This window comes from Adiantum capillus-veneris, chromosome 19 (assembly GCF_014529385.1).
Source record: "Adiantum capillus-veneris isolate H3 chromosome 19, ASM1452938v2, whole genome shotgun sequence".
Classification (NCBI taxonomy): Eukaryota; Viridiplantae; Streptophyta; class Polypodiopsida; order Polypodiales; family Pteridaceae; genus Adiantum; species Adiantum capillus-veneris.
Window position 1 is genome coordinate 143,538,517 of NC_140949.1, and position 20,950 is coordinate 143,559,466.

General features: G+C 41.3%; 2 protein-coding genes across 3 annotated transcripts; both read right to left on the reverse strand.

Moving 5' to 3' along the window:
• Positions 1-4,281: 4,281 nt before the first annotated feature.
• LOC147435005 (uncharacterized) lies at positions 4,282-7,687 on the reverse strand. 2 transcript variants are annotated; one of them, XM_086490070.1, is made up of 5 exons: positions 7,543-7,687; positions 6,736-7,180; positions 6,098-6,553; positions 4,960-5,335; positions 4,282-4,866 (listed from the first exon to the last, which is right to left on the reverse strand). In XM_086490070.1, exons 2-5 carry the CDS (start codon positions 7,177-7,179, stop codon positions 4,736-4,738), a joined length of 1,407 nt encoding a protein of 468 aa, XP_086346196.1. In that variant the 5' UTR covers position 7,180; positions 7,543-7,687; the 3' UTR covers positions 4,282-4,735. The 2 variants fall into 2 exon arrangements, with proteins under 2 accessions (XP_086346196.1, XP_086346195.1); XM_086490069.1 differs by lacking the exon at positions 7,543-7,687 and having other exon boundaries at positions 6,736-7,509.
• Positions 7,688-9,639: 1,952 nt separating this feature from the next.
• On the reverse strand, positions 9,640-11,709 carry LOC147435006 (uncharacterized). Its single transcript, XM_086490071.1, has 3 exons — positions 11,254-11,709; positions 10,116-10,491; positions 9,640-10,022 (listed from the first exon to the last, which is right to left on the reverse strand). Exons 1-3 carry the CDS (start codon positions 11,575-11,577, stop codon positions 9,892-9,894), a joined length of 831 nt encoding a protein of 276 aa, XP_086346197.1. The 5' UTR covers positions 11,578-11,709; the 3' UTR covers positions 9,640-9,891.
• Positions 11,710-20,950: the final 9,241 nt, after the last annotated feature.

Here is a 20,950-nt window from a genome sequence, read left to right on the forward strand (position 1 = left end):
CATGCAAATTCATGGACCTTATTGTTTCTGCAATTTTTTGCATTGCCAGTGCAATCTCTCTTGCAGATTTAGTATGAGATTCCACCCTGCCATACAAGGTGATGGCTGTGTATGGGTGTTCGTGATTGGCTGCTTGAAACTCCAATCAGCTTTCAACCTAGTTGGTTGTCTCCATTCCATATCGAGTATATGGCTGGATACTCAATGATTGAGTCATAGTTGTCGTCAGTCGTGGGCGACTGTCTGTAAGGGGTTGGGGAAAGCACCTCACTCTTACTGTTGCTATTCATCCCGCGTAGGATGGGCAGCTTACAAGCATTCTATTAAGTACTAAAGGATATGCAAAGTGCATACGTTAGTAAAGCACGCTAAAGGATATGCTAAGTGCATACGTTAGCGAGAAGTGAAACAACTAGATCGTTTACCTTTCTAGTTTGGAGTTTGCTTCATATGATGAAAGGCATATTACGGCTAGTTCTAATCTCTGCCTATTATTCTCATGTTATCAACCTTAATCATCAATTTGGATGAGGTTGACTATTGGCAAGAAACCACCGCAAGTCAAGGACTTGGTTGCTGCTGATGAGTATGTCATCATAGTACTTTCATGGAAAGATGAGCCGAGGTTATATTGCACATTCCAGTACCTTCAGAAAGTCTGAAACCTGGGTATGCATTTAAACACCTCTTAGTTGGGATAACTCATTAGCATTCTCAAGTGACTTCTACATGGAGCCTTCACGCTCTTTTGATTATGAGTCGGTTAACCACGACGGTTGCACAGGGACAATAATGTAGAAAATCAAGATGTTACTCTTGCTTTCATGTTGACCCGGGTTCCGCTTCAACGAACCGTTGGATCCATGAGGGATGCCACGGTGGAAAACATTAGTGTTCTTATGAAGATACCACCACTTGTGTTTTCGAGGACGAAAATGCTTCTCCAATGGGGGAGTAATGTCATGCCAAGGGTAGGACTAGACGGGCAATGTGCCGGACACGCATGCAGTAAAGGGGTCTATATATGGAAGAGGGCCAGGGGCCTATATATAGGATGGTTGGGAGGTTATTCGCATGTCTGTCTACCCGCCGGCCTCACAAAGAGATTCTCCCAAAGAAACAACTACCACTACTCAGCAAGCAGAGGGGAGATCAGAGACGGAGCAATAGGTCTCACCCAAACCACCAACTCCTCCACCTGCTAACCAAGACCAAGAGAGAAATGAAGATCAAGGAACAAACAAAGAGTCCAAAAGGGAAAAGATGGAGTCTCATAGTGTTAAAGAACATCAAGGCAAGCAAGAAGAAGAGTAGAGGCAACCTACAGAGCAACATGCAAAAGATCAAACAAAGAAAGATCAATGCTAGAGAGCTTACACTACCAACACCCAAGTGCAAAGAGAGGTACCGCCTCTCTCCCGAGACGATGTGGAGGCATAAGACAAGCTTCTCAAGGCATCTTGAAATGATCAGATTGTAGTTTAGATGCTAGAGAGTAGACTCTAAGTTATGAGAGCTGGATGCAAGGGATGCCAAAGCTGAAACTAATGCAGCAATATGAGTGATAGAACGGATTCAACAAGAAGTCGAATGCCTACAAGAAGATAACGAGCAACTCCAAGCTGCTCTAGCAAGGGAAAAACAAGATGTAGCCAACATATTTCAAGATCTAGAAAAACAGATAGAGGCCAAGAGTGAAATGCAAGTAGAGCACAAGCTCTTGAAGAGGCTATGGCGGCGGTGAACAGAAAAAGTACTCAAAGTTATGTGAATCTTATGATGTGGTAAAACACATGCTCTCTACCCTCTTGACCCTTCAAGAGGTGCGGTGCCCACTCCAACCTCCACATATCAAGCTTCGACGACAAATACTGAGGAAGTCAAGGCTATTCCAAGAAGTGCATTGTGTTCCTTGTCCCATGCTCTTTCATTTAAGTATAATCTTTCTCAGTTTTGCTATGGTTCGTGACTACCTATCCATGAGCTTTATCTACAAATTTGAGTGCCAAAATGGTTGGTTTTTGACATTTTGACCATAGGAGAGTGTTCCTAGACCTTAGGGTGGCGTATGCAGACTATTTTGTTGCAGTCTTTAGAACTTGGACCATGATGGATTGGGATTTTGGTACCTTGTCAGATGACCTCCAAACTTGGTAGATTAGTGATCTTAGGCGGTAGGACTAATATAGCTTTTCCTAAAGTTTTGTTGCAATCTGAGTTCATTTGGTCGACAAAATGGCGTGTTGACCTAGAGCAACAAGGTAGGACATAGGCGGATTTCCTAGATTAGAGAGTGATGGTTTGCTGGTTGTGTTGACCTCTTAGTTCACTAGGTTCATTTCTTAAGGTTGACACCCTCAAAGAGTCTCCGTACCGCATCCGAGTCACTTCCTTGAGTATTGACATTATGTTAGTGCTAGATAGCTATGCTACAAATATCCGATCGCGCGGACCCACTAACAAAGATACATCTTTATGCATACCTTTCCACCCATACCTCTCTTTCATTTTAGTAAAGGTGGCCTATACACCTCTGTGTCCAACATAAAGACTCGTGAAGCTTTTTCATAAGATATTTTTGAGTGTCCTCATCATTCACAACTCTTAACTGCATCCCATTTCTTTGATTTGGATGCTTTCCCAAGTACCCATCTTTCAAAAAGTATCCATAGGATTTCTGCATATTCTTTTAAACTCTTGATCAATCCACCCTTCTTGCCTTGTCAATTAGCTCACCGATGAGTAATCACCTTGATATAGGTCCTCTGTAAATGACTCAAGTGCATTTGAAAGGCTAACATGATCACCCTTGGCATGAGAGCTACTATAAAACCTCAACCCTATATTATCACCCTCGACAACCATTTCTTCTTCATTTTTATACCTTGCTCTAAAAAGCATATCTGCAACTGGATTATCCTTACCCGCAATATGCTTAGATTCTGGATTCAAGGACTTTATGTAGGCAATCCATCTCAACATCGCAATGTCAGGAGTTGAGCAACTTGTGATCATTCCAAGAAGGGGTAGACAATCAGTCTCCACTATTACATTTGCTCCTATTAGATACTCTTTATCGCATTTCAGTGTTGTAACTGCTCCCCATAATTCTCTTTTTACCTGTGGATAATTGCGTTGACAAGCACTTAGGACCTTTGCTCCGAATCGCCCATCCAATTCCTGTGGGGCTAGTATCCGTCGTCACAATCACACGTCTTTCACATTCATAGTTTACTTTTCTTAAGGAGGGGCCACAAAATACATCAAGGAGCTAAACTACCCCTTCCGAAGTCTCCTTATGCACTATTACCTAGTTCTGACCATGATGGCTAGGATTTCTTGATTCCACTCGTAAGAGTTGTTCTTTTTTCCAATGGATACAATCACTTCCCAGAAGCAGACAATTTACATGAAAATTAACAAAGCTTGGCTTTTCACAACCTTACCTCCGAAAAAAGATCCTTCTTGAAAAACCCAATCTTCCAGGTCTTTTGTATGCATTAGCAAATATTGCCAATAAGGCCTCTAATTGTCGAGCACTCTACAACTTTAACATTTGTCTTAAACAATTTCTTAATAGACACAAAGATTGCGACCCCATGGGTGCATACAAGGAAAGAGTACACTACTACAAAAGGCTAACCAAGCACGACTAGTTCACTTTGATGTTCGCAAGTTTAAGGAGCATGATCCTCATATTTAAGAACCTCCTTAAAAGAGGAAAATGTGGCACGGTCATCTCTTAGAAAGCTCACAACTTCAACTCCAAAGTCTACATGGAATTCCTCTCTCTCTCTCTCACACACACACAAGTTCACACTCCATTTTTCTTAAAAATATAACAATGCTCTCTCTCTCTCTCTCTCTCTCTCTCTCTCTCAAAAGTGTGGTAGATTAGTTATGCCATTTCCCTCTTGAATAACAGGTCCTAAGTTCAACTCTCCTCGTCGGATAGATATTTAAGGTCTCTAGGGATAGTTTCCTATGATGTTAAAAATTATTATTTTCTTATGCTTCTTCTTCTTCTTCTTCTTCTCTCTCTCTCTCTCTCTCTCCCCCCCCCCCCCCCCCCCCCCCCCCCCCCAAAAAAAAAATCCTAGTTCCCTCTCGAGTGTCAGGCCTTGAAATCCACTCGTCAAATAGATCTTTGAGGTCTCATGGGATTGTTCCTACAACGTTTAGACCTCTCTCTCTCTCTCTCTCTATATATATATATATATATATATATAACCGTAAAAGGACTGACACTTTTTGAGGAATAATTTACATTCTTGGAATAAAAATGACATTAGAAAAAAAAAAGGAATTGATCTTACATGTTCTTTGAATTGCATGCACAAAAGATTATCGCACATACTCTATGTGCTATACGTTGCTAAGCACTTCCACATTCAATATGTCTAGCTTGAGCATCTGAATATATGTTACTTTTCTTCCCAAAAACAACCTCAATTCCTTTTGAATGAAGAGAAACCGCTTAGAGCTGTGCAAATTCTCCTTTTTTTTTAGGTCAAAAATTGGGCTCTACAAATGACCCTTTGGGAGAGCACCCACATATGCCTATGCTATGTTAGGTTATAAAGAAACAACTCCCCAACCAACAAAGTAGAGCATCAAGAAGGGGAAATATTGTGATCGATCCCTGCTTCTGGCTCACAAATGTTGGCCGTACCAAAAGAAATCCAACCTTATTGATTCCTAGCCTAGATACAAACTTTTGGGTTTGTAATGTCGCCTAGATGAGAGTCTTCCCGAGAGTCCAAAGAACGATGGAGAGCTCCAGGGCAAAAATGGTGTAGAGGCAGCCCCTGTCAAGAACGAAGCCATAGAGAGAGATACCGGCGCAGCAATGCTGCAGGTAGGCCACTGCAAAATCCATTGCACCACAATATTAATGTCTCCTTCTTCTTCATTGTCATAGTCAAGGATGCAAGCAGTGAGCAAGGTCTTAGGTCATACCTAGGGCATGGCGCTTGCGGAATGAATGTGAGTTGGACAATAGATCCTTGGTGGATGCCAGAAGCTGCAAAGTCTCATGCAGATCGCCCTCCTCGTCACCTGACTCCACCAGCACCAGAGGGCGGGGGGAGTCGAAGCAAAAACTGCAAGATGAGCCCATGACAACGGCTTGATCAGGCGGCCGCTGCACATGTGCTAAGATCTCTGGAGCAATATTGTGCTGTGCCCAGCCCACATCTTCCTCCATGTCATCTACGCACGTTGCGACGGCATGCCATTGGCTCACGATTGCCACTATGCGCTGTGCCATGTGAGTGATCTTGGCAGCAGCATAAAGGCAGAGGATGAGGCCCACCAACTGCACAGCGCAACATACCTGCCACAATGGACCATTTACATTAGTTCTTTGTGAAGAAGCCGACATTCCAGATATTCTTAGACAGCATAATGCATGTGAGCAATGTACTACAGGATGTTGCTCTTCTTCAATTCAAGGATGTTTTGTTGTTGCTAATTGATTTCCCAAATGAGTTAGTCCGGTTGTAAGGCTTGCCATTTCCCTCTTAAAGGTTGTGTGCTCCGACTCTCTTCTGTTGGAAGGGACATCCCTCTTTACTGAGGCACTGTGGTTTATATTGCTGGGGTTCTTGGCATTTGAATACTAGAGTAATTCCTCCGCCTTTGTGCACAACTAGAAGAAGTGAATTTGTCAAAACCCCTCTATACATGCTCTTTGATCTCCCAAAAGAGTTAGTCTAATGGTAAGGCTTGTGTTATTGCTCTTAAAGGTTGTGTGCTCTGACTCTCTTCTATTGGATGGGGTTTACTGTGGCCCCTGCGGCTGCATTACTCAGAGCTCTTCCCTTTGAAAACTTGAATGATTCCTCCCTTTGTGTGAAAGTGGAGGAAGACGATTCTATCGAAACCCCTCCACGGTTCCCGTCCCTTTTGCCACTGTGATACATGGCTGTTTTCTAGAAGGGGAATTTAGCTCAACCCATATGTGTAGCACCGCTTCATATCTCTGGTGGTCAAAAAATTTCTCGAAAAGACAATACCCTCCCCATTAATTATGTATCAGATTATGGCATGGTGATTAGGAAAGAGGAAAGAGAGTATATTATGTACCAGAACTCACCACCAGATCGCCAGTGCGAGCAAAGTTGACAATGCCATGGGAGGCCATGACCTTGAACAGGATAGCGAAGTGACTGGCAGTGATGGCACATAAGGAGAGGAGCAAGAAGAGGCGAAAGCGGTGGCTGATGAGCAGTAACTGCTGCCGCAATCGCATGTGTTCTTGCAGCATCACCAGCGCCGATGACGATCCCCGACCCTCTAAAAGCTGGTAGTAACTTTGCAGACGCATCACTTGCAGACGGCACATGAGCCTGAACAACAAGCACATCACCAGGAAGGTGCTGTTGTTGTAGGCCCAGGCGCCCATCCACAAACAGCACATCACCACTTTTTTTACAATTGTTCCGTTGCCCCCACCGAGGTACACATGTGCGTACACAAACCAAAGCACACTGTGCACCAGCTCGACCAGGAAGAAGGGTAGCAGGATTATGAGAACACGGTGGAAAACATGCTGTTGTCATAACAAACTTGGTCACTAATCGATCAGCAACAAGAAATCAAATTTTGAGCTGATTATGAGCACTTGCATGCGTTCACGCACGCGCACACAGTAGCTCGACAGCACGATGCTTAGACTTGGCCTCTTGAAGCATTACAGAGACAAAACCATCAAACTTCACATAGACAAATTACCTGAAGCTCATGGACATAGCCTTGTTGGACTGCGGTGGGATCAAAAATGGAGACATCATGTAGCAAGAGTAACTCTTGCAGGCCAAACTTTTGCAGAAGGAAGAGCAAGCAGAAGAAGGAGAGGGCAGATATGGCGGTCTGCGACACCTGCAATACTTTTTGGAAAGGGTGCTGCTGTGCGGCTAGGCAGTTGGGGCATCTCACCATGGTACAAATGAGGACGGGCACTGCAATGGCAGCTATACAGAAGATCATCGCCGAGGACACCAATTTTGCATGGCGCCATCGAGTGGTGTAGTTGAAGAGGCCTAGCCACACAAGCTTGCTTTGCAGGTTGTCCACGGCCTTTGCACCTTCTGTTGCCCAGAATCCGTCCTCTGCACCGTCTTGTACATGTTCATCTCTGCCCAGCAGGCATGCTACCACACTCTTACTCTGCTGCATTCTACCAAAAATGCTATGATCACAATTGTAACCCCAAGTACAAGTAGGGTACATAAGTAACCCTAATCACAATTGAAATCTTAATCACAAGTAGGCTACAATTGAAACCCTAATCACGATTGTAACCTTAAGTGGAGCTAGTTACAATTGTAACCCTAATCACAAGTAGGGTAAAACGAATAGGCTCAAGCACTAATTGTACAATTGGTATGTGCTATAGGAGGCCAACACATTCACCACTAGTCACAGGCACAAGACACTTTGTACTAATAATAATAATCACAAGTAGTCTGTGTGTGTGTGTGTGTGTGTGTGTGTGTGTATCTACTTGAGCTTTTTATCACAAGAAGTGTACATACACACCTTGAACAGATCCTTTGAATAGTTTTCGACCGATTTTTGAAATTAAGCGGATTCCTCACTCCTTTGCTCTCCTTTTCATAATTGGTATGTACAATTGGTATGTGCTATAGGAGGCCAACACATTCACCACTAGTCACAGGCACAAGACACTTTGTACTAATAATAATAATCACAAGTAGTCTGTGTGTGTGTGTGTGTGTGTGTGTGTGTGTATCTACTTGAGCTTTTTATCACAAGAAGTGTACATACACACCTTGAACAGATCCTTTGAATAGTTTTCGACCGATTTTTGAAATTAAGCGGATTCCTCACTCCTTTGCTCTCCTTTTCATAAAGCTTTCAATCTAGCCAAATGCACACGTTTCATTCTGGTTTTGACAATGCGCCCAAGCTAAGAATCACTTAAGCCACAAGCTCTTTCCACTTGGCATCTTTGAAAGTTTCAATGCAACTACTAAAGCTTTGATCCTAAGTTTTTGACACGGATGACAATGTAGCTTTACAAGAGGTCCACCATAGAGCACTTTTTCTAGTCCCAACCCAAATATGCACAACCACATTACCTCTTTTTTTTTTTGGTGTGTTTCAATTTGTTACTCCTCAGATTCTCCATCTATGTTTTCTAATATGCACCCATATGACCTTTCTTGTGAGTCCTATGATCTCTAAGAGAGTCCCTAATTATCGATTGTTAAATTATTGAAAACCATTTGAAGCCTTTGTAAATTTAAGAACCTTCCCAAACTCGACACGTGTATGCCGAAAGAGGATGCCACATTTACATTGGCTTTTTCCATGATAGGTACTGCTACTTTTGGTAGCCTACCGCTAGAATCCATGTGCTTACATCTTGTTTGACGAAAGATTTTCTTCGTTTTTTGGTAGTTTAGTTATTGTGGCATGAACATGTATTCAAAAAGCACTGCCAAATTTAGCATATGAAAGAACCTTGTATTTTAACACCCCCTCGCCCCCAAAACATTCGGTGTATTTTTGCACATATGTCGCCGCTTGTGTAACTAAACACAACAAAAGGGGGTGTCAAGAGAGATTACTTGTACACATGAATGAGTGGTGTTGGATTGTGTAACCACCATCCTATCCAATTGAGCATGAACTAGTTTAAAGTGAACTAAAGTTACACTTGATGGTGTGCCAAGTATCTGTTACGTGAATTGCATTTGTCCTTGTATTTGAACCAACTCTGGTTCTAAGTGCCACTTATGAATGTACCATATTGAGAGGGGAGATGACAAATAGCACGCTACATAGTGGTAGGGTGTTACCCTTTTGGCCATAAATTGGTGGTGGGCTCAAGCCCTAAGGTTACTAATCTCTCTCTCTCTCTCTCTCTCTCTCTCTCTCTCTCTCTCTCTCTCTCTCTCTCTCTCTCTCTCTCTCAAAAGTGTGGTAGATTAGTTATGCCATTTCCCTCTTGAATAACAGGTCCTAAGTTCAACTCTCCTCGTCAGATAGATATTTAAGGTCTCTAGGGATAGTTTCCTATGACGTTAAAAATTATTATTTTCTTATGCTTCTTCTTCTTCTTCTTCTTCTCTCTCTCTCTCTCTCTCTCTCTCTCTCTCTCTCTCTCTCTCTCTCTCTCTCTCTCCCCCCCCAAAAAAAAAATCCTACTTCCCTCTTGAGTGTCAGGCCTTGAAATCCACTCGTCAAATAGATCTTTGAGGTCTCATGGGATTGTTCCTACAACGTTTAGACCTCTCTCTCTCTCTCTCTCTCTCTCTCTCTCTCTCTCTCTCTCTCTCTCTCTCTCTCTCTCTCTCTCTCTCTCTCTCTATATATATATATATATATATATATATATATATATATATATATATATAACCGTAAAAGGACTGACACTTTTTGAGGAATAATTTACATTCTTGGAATAAAAATGACATTAGAAAAAAAAAAGGAATTGATCTTACATGTTCTTTGAATTGCATGCACAAAAGATTATCGCACATACTCTATGTGCTATACGTTGCTAAGCACTTCCACATTCAATATGTCTAGCTTGAGCATCTGAATATATGTTACTTTTCTTCCCAAAAACAACCTCAATTCCTTTTGAATGAAGAGAAACCGCTTAGAGCTGTGCAAATTCTCCTTTTTTTTAGGTCAAAAATTGGGCTCTACAAATGACCCTTTGGGAGAGCACCCACATATGCCTATGCTATGTTAGGTTATAAAGAAACAACTCCCCAACCAACAAAGTAGAGCATCAAGAAGGGGAAATATTGTGATCGATCCCTGCTTCTGGCTCACAAATGTTGGCCGTACCAAAAGAAATCCAACCTTATTGATTCCTAGCCTAGATACAAACTTTTGGGTTTGTAATGTCGCCTAGATGAGAGTCTTCCCGAGAGTCCAAAGAACGATGGAGAGCTCCAGGGCAAAAATGGTGTAGAGGCAGCCCCTGTCAAGAACGAAGCCATAGAGAGAGATACCGGCGCAGCAATGCTGCAGGTAGGCCACTGCAAAATCCATTGCACCACAATATTAATGTCTCCTTCTTCTTCATTGTCATAGTCAAGGATGCAAGCAGTGAGCAAGGTCTTAGGTCATACCTAGGGCATGGCGCTTGCGGAATGAATGTGAGTTGGACAATAGATCCTTGGTGGATGCCAGAAGCTGCAAAGTCTCATGCAGATCGCCCTCCTCGTCACCTGACTCCACCAGCACCAGAGGGCGGGGGGAGTCGAAGCAAAAACTGCAAGATGAGCCCATGACAACGGCTTGATCAGGCGGCCGCTGCACATGTGCTAAGATCTCTGGAGCAATATTGTGCTGTGCCCAGCCCACATCTTCCTCCATGTCATCTACGCACGTTGCGACGGCATGCCATTGGCTCACGATTGCCACTATGCGCTGTGCCATGTGAGTGATCTTGGCAGCAGCATAAAGGCAGAGGATGAGGCCCACCAACTGCACAGCGCAACATACCTGCCACAATGGACCATTTACATTAGTTCTTTGTGAAGAAGCCGACATTCCAGATATTCTTAGACAGCATAATGCATGTGAGCAATGTACTACAGGATGTTGCTCTTCTTCAATTCAAGGATGTTTTGTTGTTGCTAATTGATTTCCCAAATGAGTTAGTCCGGTTGTAAGGCTTGCCATTTCCCTCTTAAAGGTTGTGTGCTCCGACTCTCTTCTGTTGGAAGGGACATCCCTCTTTACTGAGGCACTGTGGTTTATATTGCTGGGGTTCTTGGCATTTGAATACTAGAGTAATTCCTCCGCCTTTGTGCACAACTAGAAGAAGTGAATTTGTCAAAACCCCTCTATACATGCTCTTTGATCTCCCAAAAGAGTTAGTCTAATGGTAAGGCTTGTGTTATTGCTCTTAAAGGTTGTGTGCTCTGACTTTCTTCTATTGGATGGGGTTTACTGTGGCCCCTGCGGCTACATTGCTCAGAGCTCTTCCCTTTGAAAACTTGAATGATTCCTCCCTTTGTGTGAAAGTGGAGGAAGACGATTCTGTCGAAACCCCTCCACGGTTCCTGTCCCTTTTGCCACTGTGATACATGGTTGTTTTCTAGAAGGGGAATTTAGCTCTACCCATATGTGTAGCACTGCTTCATATCTCTGGTGGTCAAAAAATTTCTCGAAAAGACAATACCCTCCCCATTAATTATGTATCAGATTATGGCATGGTGATTAGGAAAGAGGAAAGAGAGTATATTATGTACCAGAACTCACCACCAGATCGCCAGTGCGAGCAAAGTTGACAATGCCATGGGAGGCCATGACCTTGAACAGGATAGCGAAGTGACTGGCAGTGATGGCACATAAGGAGAGGAGCAAGAAGAGGCGAAAGCGGTGGCTGATGAGCAGTAACTGCTGCCGCAATCGCATGTGTTCTTGCAGCATCACCAGCGCCGATGACGATCCCCGACCCTCTAAAAGCTGGTAGTAACTTTGCAGACGCATCACTTGCAGACGGCACATGAGCCTGAACAACAAGCACATCACCAGGAAGGTGCTGTTGTTGTAGGCCCAGGCGCCCATCCACAAACAGCACATCACCACTTTTTTTACAATTGTTCCGTTGCCCCCACCGAGGTACACATGTGCGTACACAAACCAAAGCACACTGTGCACCAGCTCGACCAGGAAGAAGGGTAGCAGGATTATGAGAACACGGTGGAAAACATGCTGTTGTCATAACAAACTTGGTCACTAATCGATCAGCAACAAGAAACCAAATTTTGAGCTGATTATGAGCACTTGCATGCGTTCACGCACGCGCACACAGTAGCTCGACAGCACGATGCTTAGACTTGGCCTCTTGAAGCATTACACACACACACAGAGAGAGAGAGAGAGAGAGAGAGAGAGAGAGAGAGAGAGAGAGAGAGAGAGCGCAAAGTTATTTTCCCGTCTCCTTGTTGAGCTAGTATACATCCTATGGCAAAATTGGAAGCATCTACATGTATGTGGAATATCTTATTCCAATCTGGTGCTTTCAATATTGGAGCTAAGGTGAGAGCTTGCTTAAGCTTCATGAAGGATTCTTCACACTCATCAGTCCATTCAAAGTGTATAATCAAGCTATTCATGGGTTTTGCAATTATAGCGTACATGTAAATGAACCGTCTGTAATATCCACAATGCCCCATGAAGGCTTGAACCCCCTTGATTGTTGTTGGTCTAGGCAAATCATCAATAACATGAATTTTATCCATATCAATAGCTATGCCATTTTTAAACACTATATGTCCATTAATTTTTCCTTGTCTACCCATGAATGTGCACTTTATAGGATTTAGCAAATCCTATAAAGTCTACAATTTTTGAATACTATTTTAAGGTGTTCAAAATGATCAGTCCGAATTGATGAATGTACACATAGAGCATCCATGTCTACTTCCAAGAATTTCCTTAGATATTCTTTAAAAGCATCACTCATCAATCTTTGAAATGTGGCAGGAGCATTAGTTAACCCAAAGGGCATAACCCGATAGGTAAAAATACCCCATTCTGTTGTAAAAGCAGTTTTATGATGATCTTTTGGGTCAACCAAAAGTTGATTGTATCCCAAAAAGCCATCTTTCCTGCAACTCGTTCTAACACATGCTCAGTGATTGGAAGAGGAAAGTTGTCTCTAATGGTAGCTGCATGCACTTTCTTGGGGTTAACACACACTCGTAATTTTTCATTCTTCTTGGGTACGATTACAATTGGAGACACCCAATCTGTGTGTTCAATTTCATAAATGAATTCAGCTTCCTCTAGTTTCTCAATCTCTTCTTTGATCTTCCTGGCAAATCATTCATTGTATGTGTATGGCATTTGTCTACTTGGTTTCGCATCATCTCTCATGGGTATGGTATGTTGACAGATTTTTGGATCAACACCCTTGAGATCCTTGTAAGACCAAGCAAAGATATTTAGGTATTCTTTTAGCAAGCTTAGTAAAAGCTCTTCTTCTTCTTGTGTTAGGTCATTTGCAATGTAGGTAGGCCTAGGTTCTTCTCCTGGTTCATCCAATCTATCTTTTTTGCCTTTTCAGGCCCTTCGTAGGACTCCCCTTGTTTTTGTAGTTCTCTAACAGGTTGTTCTACTATGATTTTTCGGTTTTGGAGAGTATATTTTGTGTAATGGGATGGAACACTCATTACATCTTTACCATCCTCTTCTGTGGTTTCCATTTTGGTTGTATATATCTCCTTTAGATCTTTTTTCAAATCTTGATGCTTCTTTTTTCGCTCAACTCGTGTCATGGTTGACTCCTTTTCCTGTTTTTTTTATTTTGCTTGAGTATCCTTCTTTGTTTTTCTCGATGTTTTCGACATTTTTGGGTTTTCGTTTGAAGGATATCTGCCAATGATTTTGTCCTTGATACAATCATGTGCATCTATCTGCATTAGGACCTGTATTCTACAGGAGACTGATGGCATAGGTCTAGCTTTCATGTTTCTGGTGTTCTTTTTTCATCTATACCATTTTTGTCTTCTTGGTTTCTGGTTAGGAAAGTCAAAAAAACTTTTCCTCCCCTCCTTTCAGGAGTAGCTTAGCTCTCACATGTTCTTTTTCTGACCCCGAATCCTCTGAGGTAGCTGAGTGTTCTTCTAATTGATCTGTTGCATTGTAGTAGAGGTCTGAAAAAACTTGTTGAGCTTTCATCAAGTCCTTGGGTTCTTTAATTTCATCTTCAATGTGGAGGGTTGAAATCATGTGGATGGGAATTATGTCGTACCCATCTTCATTGCAAAATTGAGTAGGCATAGACGTATTCACACATACATCCATTGTTGCTAAAATTTGGAGTCCACTCAAATGGCTCAAACAAATGCTATAGAAAGGGTTCAGGTACATAGACTTCGTGTGTGCAATCCCTTTCTAAAATACATTCTTCTCTTTTAAAACTTTCGTTTTTTGAAGCTCCGCACATCCAAATAGGAGTGTCTTTGTTTAACCAAGATGGAAGCTTAGATTCAGCCAAAGAGACTGAATCAAACTCTTGTATGGGCATTTTCATGACATCTCTATAAGTGCGATCTTTTAGATTGACTCTTGTTATAGATCCCACTTGCTTCAAGTACACATAATTGTTTCCCCAATCTTGGATAAGTTGCACCTGCCGCATAAAAGGTCTTCCCAATATGATTTTATAATTGAATTTTTTCCCAAAGTCTACTATGGCAAAAGTGTGTAGATATTCAATCCCACAAGAATTAACTATGACTTTTTCTAGCAGTCCTAAGGGTCTTTCAATATGTCTACAAGCCAATTGCTATTTCATTTGAGTTTGACTAATGGCTGGTGGTCCCCAGGATTCCCATACTGTTTTTGTGGCTATGGCTATGCCTGCTCCACTATCCAGTATTGCCATGGTTTCTATATCATTATATTTCATTGGAAGGGTGGTGTTTCCTTCCCCTTTGTAGTATTCTCCGTACTTTGTTCATTGGAACAGATCGAATTTCTTTGTTGTCCATTTCGTGTTTCAATTTTTCCAAATTTTTTACGATGAGCCCAATTATCCCCACCTTCTCTAGGGTTTTTTGTAGATCATTCCATAAATATGGTCTGATTTTAAACAGCCTCCCAAAGTAAGAGTGCATTGGATGGGTGTAGACACGATTGATGAATATTGTCTACTTCCAAGGTCTGTTACGCTCTTTTTACTTCAGTGGTCTTACACACTATGAATTCATCTTTGTTATCTCCCAAGTAAGAGGGTAATGTTTTGAAGGTCAATGGTTTAGACATTCCTGAAGCTTCATATTTTCAATCCCCGTACAGGGATTGTACATCCATGTCCATATCAGGAGGTAGGTTGTCTAACCAAACTTCCTCTATAGGAGCTGACTTTAGAGTTAGGCTCCCGTCATTGATCTCTCAAACTTTTTTCCACAAGTGTCCTGGCCAGTCTTCGTCTACAAATGGAATTCCGTATAAGGCATCTTCACTGTCCGGCACTATAAGTTCTGGATCTTTTGTTTCAAGGTGGGGTTCTATCACCACTTCGGATTTTTCTTTAGTGTCTCTGACCACAAGTTCCTCAGGTTTCGCCATACTTTCGAGCTTGGGTTTCTGTTTTTCGTGCAACCCCTGCGTGATTCTTACCAAATTTTGATAAGCTTCAAGCTTAGTTGCTTTCATGTCTGGAGAAGGATAGTTTTTCCATTTGTTTTCCATGTTTTGGCTTGCTTTAAGTCCTGCTTGGTAGGCCTCCAAGGTTGCATTAATAGGCTCAAAAATTTTATCAACCAAAATTGATCCTCCAAATTTTATGGTTGTTTCTTTGAGTTCACTTTTACGTTCTTTCACCTTTTTATGGAATAGCTGTTTTGCTTTCTCCTCGATTTCAGCTCGTTGTTTCTGTTTTCTCATCTCATACCTTTTGCTTCTGCTTCTTTTGGTCTTTTGAGAGGCAACTTTTGTGTTCTTCGAATCATCAGAGGAGTTATGTTTCTTTTTCTTAGCTTGGGCTCTAGTGATTACCTTGATTGGAACAATCGGTTCACTCTCAGATGAGCTACTAGGTATCACTTGGACTACATTTACTATTATTTTCCCCTTGTTTAAAGGATTTTTAGGACAATCTTTTGGGAACTGTCCTCCCTTTTTGCAGCATTGTATGCAATAAGCTTCAATCGGTTTGAGGTTTTTGTCATGCTCTGGGCATTCATTTTTCCAATGATCATCTCCACCACAGTTACGACAGTTTCCCGTTCTTGGCTTAATCATGGGTCTTACCATAGGAGGTCTAACACCTTGATTAGCTACGTAATACATTGGTGCGAGCTCTGGTGGAGCATAAGTCACACGTTCTTCCATTGGTGGTGGATGTGAATTATACCAATCTCCTTCTACCATTACTGTAGATGGACTAGGCTCATCATAGGGTGTAATAGGCACTAGTGCTTGTTCATCTATGACTCCTTCGGAATGCATGTACTTTACAGGCACTGCATTATGTCCTGGATACAGAGGTTGTTGACCCAACACAGGTTGAGGTCTTTCCATACCCATCGGTGGTCTTTGAGTTGGTGCCATGTTAGGCTGGTATTTGTACATGGGTTTTCCTTGTGGCCTCATGGGCATGTACTGAACATTCACATCATTCTTTTGTCGAAAATAGCACTCAGTAGTCTCACGGTTGGTCCATTTATCCTCGATCGCACACCATTTTTGCGGTCTAATTGGTTGTCCCTGTTGAGGTATCCCTTGTCCTAGTCCCCTCATAGGTGCTTTTTGCATGTTATTCATCATGTCATTTATCCTTTTGAGCATGTCTTCTATGGTTGAAAGTGGTGCTGCAGTAGCTGTTCCCACTTGTGTTGGTTCAGTGGATGCTGTCTTCTCACTTTCATCCTTAGGAACATCTTCTACGTTGAAAATATCACAATTGTCTCCTAAGTCAATAGCATATGACACACACTCTTCTAGGGTTGTATGCTTCTTGCTATAGAGTATAGCATGAAGTTCTTTGTTTAGAAGTCCCTCTAGAAACGATGATACTAGTCGTTCTTCTGCAGGTATCTCTAGCTCTGGCATCTGGCAATGTTGTTTCATTCGAGTTACACAATCCCAAATGACTCACCTTGTTTCTGTTTAAAGCTGTAGATTTGAGCTACAATATTGTGTTTGATCCCCATTTTGGAACAAGTAGCTACAAATCCTTGAGCTAATGGTTCAAGTCCATGATTGACCTTGGTGGAATGTTTTGGAACCAAGTCAATGCTTTTCCTTCTAATGTCATTCAAAACCCCTCGAATTGAGTATGGAAGTCCAATATGTGTTTTGCTCTTAGCACTTACTTAAAGCTTGCTAAGTGGTCATATGGATCCCTAGATCCACTGTATTTTCTGACCCATTTTTGAAAATCAGCTGGTCTGACGCGTATATTTGGTTCAACTCCCGGTCTCCTAGGAGTTGGTGGTCCTGTTCCGAGTCCTTCAAACCAGGATGTGGGAAATAGTGACTCATGTAACCCTGGACTGGCCTTAGTGTCACCCAGTTTTCTGCGTGATGAGGTGGTTTCTGGTTTCTTAACATTACTCTCAGATGATCTCTCATGGTGTTCATCTCTTGGAATTGTTTCTGGTCCTTGTCCCAATATCCAATCCCTTATGGAATACCCTTGGTATTTGGTTTGTTCTACCTCCTCAGGAGTCATCATAACAAAGTTATTGTTATAACAATCCCTAAACAGGCAGGTTGGTAGGTCTGCTGATCCCTTATCTTTGATCTTGAAGATATAGATGATCTTCATGGCCGTCAGTTGTCCTGATTTGGCATGCAAAGTCCACATGAGATCTTTGACTCCGATCCTAGGATTATCAGTACTAAGCGGTTTCAAGGGGTTCAAATCAACTTGATAGTATCCCTCAAATTCTAAAGTTGGTGGTCCTTCTTTTGCAACCATATCTAGAATTATCATGTTTACTTCTAAACCCCATTTGTCCATCACGTCAAGGTCTTCGACTTGTAAATACTGAGTTTCGTTTCTATCCATGTACATTTTTCCTTGTTTGTTTGCCCTGATCTCCTCTTCGGACTCAATACCATGGTCATCAATGCAAATAGCATACTCTTCGTTAGGATTCAGGTAAACCTGAGCTCCATGGTGATTAGTCTTATAAAAAGAGAGTATATGCTTATAACGCATTGTCGTTCCGGTTTTTGGGTGAGTCGAATAGGAAGACATTTCAAATGTCGAATCAGAAAAAGTGTTTGAGACTTCTTCAGGGATAGTGTGCAAAGAATTGCCTTGATTCACGCTTCCTTCAGTGGATACTCTACTGGAAATTTCTCCAAGTATGCCATGATTTCTTAGTACACGACCAGATCTAAGGTTCATAAAAACTTATGAAGCCTTAGATAGAGTACTTACCTTTGGATTGACTTGTTGTCAATTTCTTCCACTTGACTAGATTGTACTTTCTGTCAAGCTACTGGTTCCTCGTCTACAACCTGATTCCTGTACAAATTTGATCAAGTTAGATATTCTTCTATAAAGACAATATAGTTTTTGCTAGCTTGTGATTGGTCTATGTGTATCATTGCAAATCGAGCTAATTGAGTCAACCGTTGCAATTTTCAAACTCGACTTTGATAAAAATCAAAGGACTAATCTGCAACTCGAAAACTGAGTGAACATGTACCAATTTGAATCCGATTGAATCCAAACTTTCCCGGTGGCCTTGTATTATGTTGATCTAACACAGTACAAGCTCAAAAGTCAAAATGGGTGGCTCTATGTAGCAGTAGTAAATAATCACGATTATTTACTTTTGTTAAATTTTTACACTTTTTGGTTTGATTTGCCAAGTGTACAACCTGTTTAGGTCCTTGGACAAGTTTCAACAAGTTTGGACAAAATCTGTTCAACTTTATCAACTGTTTCATGTCCGCAGACTTTGATTTCAAGAATGTGGCTTAAGTCTCAGTTTTGTGATCCAAATTTCACCAAAATTGATTTGTGTGGTCTACTTGATATGCTTGACCTTATGGTTTGCACACATGTGCAAGAATACCAAATTTTGAAGCAGATGTAAATAATCGCAATTATTTTCTCTGGATAATTTTTGCAAGTTTTTGTCCCAATCTTGACACAGATCTGTTAAGCACTTCAATTTAAGGTCTCTAGCCAAGTTTCATCAAGTTTGGACTAATTTTGGTCAAATGGTCATCAATTTTCTGTCCGTAGACTGACTTTGCAAATTTGGTCACAATTTTCAATCCAATGATCCAAATCTTACCAAATTTCGTTTGTGGGCTTACTACAACATGGTAAAACTAGTGGTATGCTAACTTGGTCAAAAAAGTTTAAAAATGGGACAGATTAAGTAATCGCAATTATTTACAATTGCCAAATTTTTGCATCTTTTTTGTCCACTGAGCATGTACACATGTCTATCACATCAATACAAGCCTATGAATCAAATTTCATCAAGTTTGGACTATTTTTTCCCAATTTACACTCAAGTTTCAGAAACTCAGTCCAAACTTTAGTTTTTTCCCAGTTTTTTGTCACTTTGGTGATCCAAATCTTTTGTGCCTTTACAAAAGTTGTTTATACACATGCAATGAGTCACTGGTATCAACCTTAATCAAATTTGAGCTGAAAGTAAATAATAACGATTATTTACTTTATACTCAAAATGAACAATTTTTTGCACTTTTTTCATGGACAATCTTTTCATGAGTTGTTTGAAGCCTATGAATCAAGTCAAAACTTAATTTAGCCTAAAATGTCAAGAAAAAGTAAATAATCTGAGTTTTTGCAAACTCTTGAAATTTTTACCTCAAAGTGTCCTTGAACTTACCCACTGATGCATACAACTTTTAAGCATACTCTCCAGTCGGATTGAGTGGTTTGGAGTTTTTTCGTGCTATTTCTAGCCATAGACCTGAAATTCTGCACTTCAAATAACAACTCACAATGATTCTTTCAGAGAGAGCAATGTCCTGCAATCCACCTCGGATCTTACTTATCCTACTCCTAGTTTCTCATGCATTGGGGTTGTGGAAAGTGTCCACAAACACTCGTTTTCTTGTTTTTTATGGTTTCCTGAGCATTGATCTTAGAACTTGTCTCCTCTATCAACCATCTTAAAATCCTAATCTAATCTTACAATCCTAAAATCCTAAAAAAGCACTCGACAAGTACGATTACTTCCAAGCTACCTCTACACAGCAAAAGATGACAATTTTAAGCTATGCGGTTTCTAAAAGAAAGTTTTTACTCTAGGAGATCCTAGAGAAAGTAAAAGGATAACTTCATAAGACACTCGTGTTTTTTCCTAGTTTAGGTCTCTTCGATCCCCGGCAACGGCGCCAAATGTGGGACGTGTGTCTAACCTCACTATCCTATCTTATTGCAGTTTTAATGAGAACCACGATTAATTGTCAATCCATGGGACGAAGCTGACTCGACTAGTGCATAGAGGCTACAAGAGGTTGTTAATATCTCGAAAAACAACTAACAACTCGCATCTAACTCAAGCTACACTCAAGTGACTGAAGTCACCAAAAGCCAATCGCTCATCGGCAAACAAATCACATCCGTTACAGCATCAAATGACATCCCAATATAACAAAACTTCTAGGACAAGTTTATAAGACCTAAGCACACGTGCTTATGGCTTCAAACCCCACTTTAGGTCAAGTGCTAAAATCGCGATTATTAACAGCAGTGGATTTTTGACCTAGTCGTTTTCAACCTAGAATGCACCTAAATGCTTAGCAATGATGCCCCAATACCCCGCCTATGCTTAGTTTTTTGTTTTGAAGTATAAATTCCTACTTATGATGAAATTAGGCCGCGGGATAGCGATGCCAAAAGATACGAAATACTATGATGTGTTTACGTCAATGCGTAGAGCTCTTACCTACGGTTGCAATGCAACAAACGCGATTGCAATGCGACAACCGGGGAGGAAGTAGGAAGCACGAGAAGGAGAGAAGTGAGCGTCGTTAGCTCACGCTGTGTATTTCATTATCAAAACTTACAAATAAATTACAAAAATTGGCTTTTATATCTTAGCCAAGGTTTTTGGTGGTCAAAACTAACAATTTGGGAGCTCTAACTAAAGATAGGTAATGACAGGCTGATACAATTTGGAAGCTTGTAGCCCCGGCTCATCAATTACAAGGTTTATCGAAAAAATAAGAGTTACAATATTTCCGATTTATCAAAAATAATAAGTGTTTTACAATGAGAGCTCCAAAAAATGGTATTCGTGGTATCCGTGTTAGCTTGTTGCTAACACTAAGTACAGTGACCAAGTGTGTGTGTGTGTGTGCATGCGCGCACGCAAATGAGACCTAGTTTACCAGAGGTAAATTATAATAGTGTGTGTGTGTGTGTGTGTGTGTGTGTGTGTGTGTGTGTGTGTGTGTGTCTCAGGGTTGAAGCAATTAGAGCGAAGTATAGTGACCA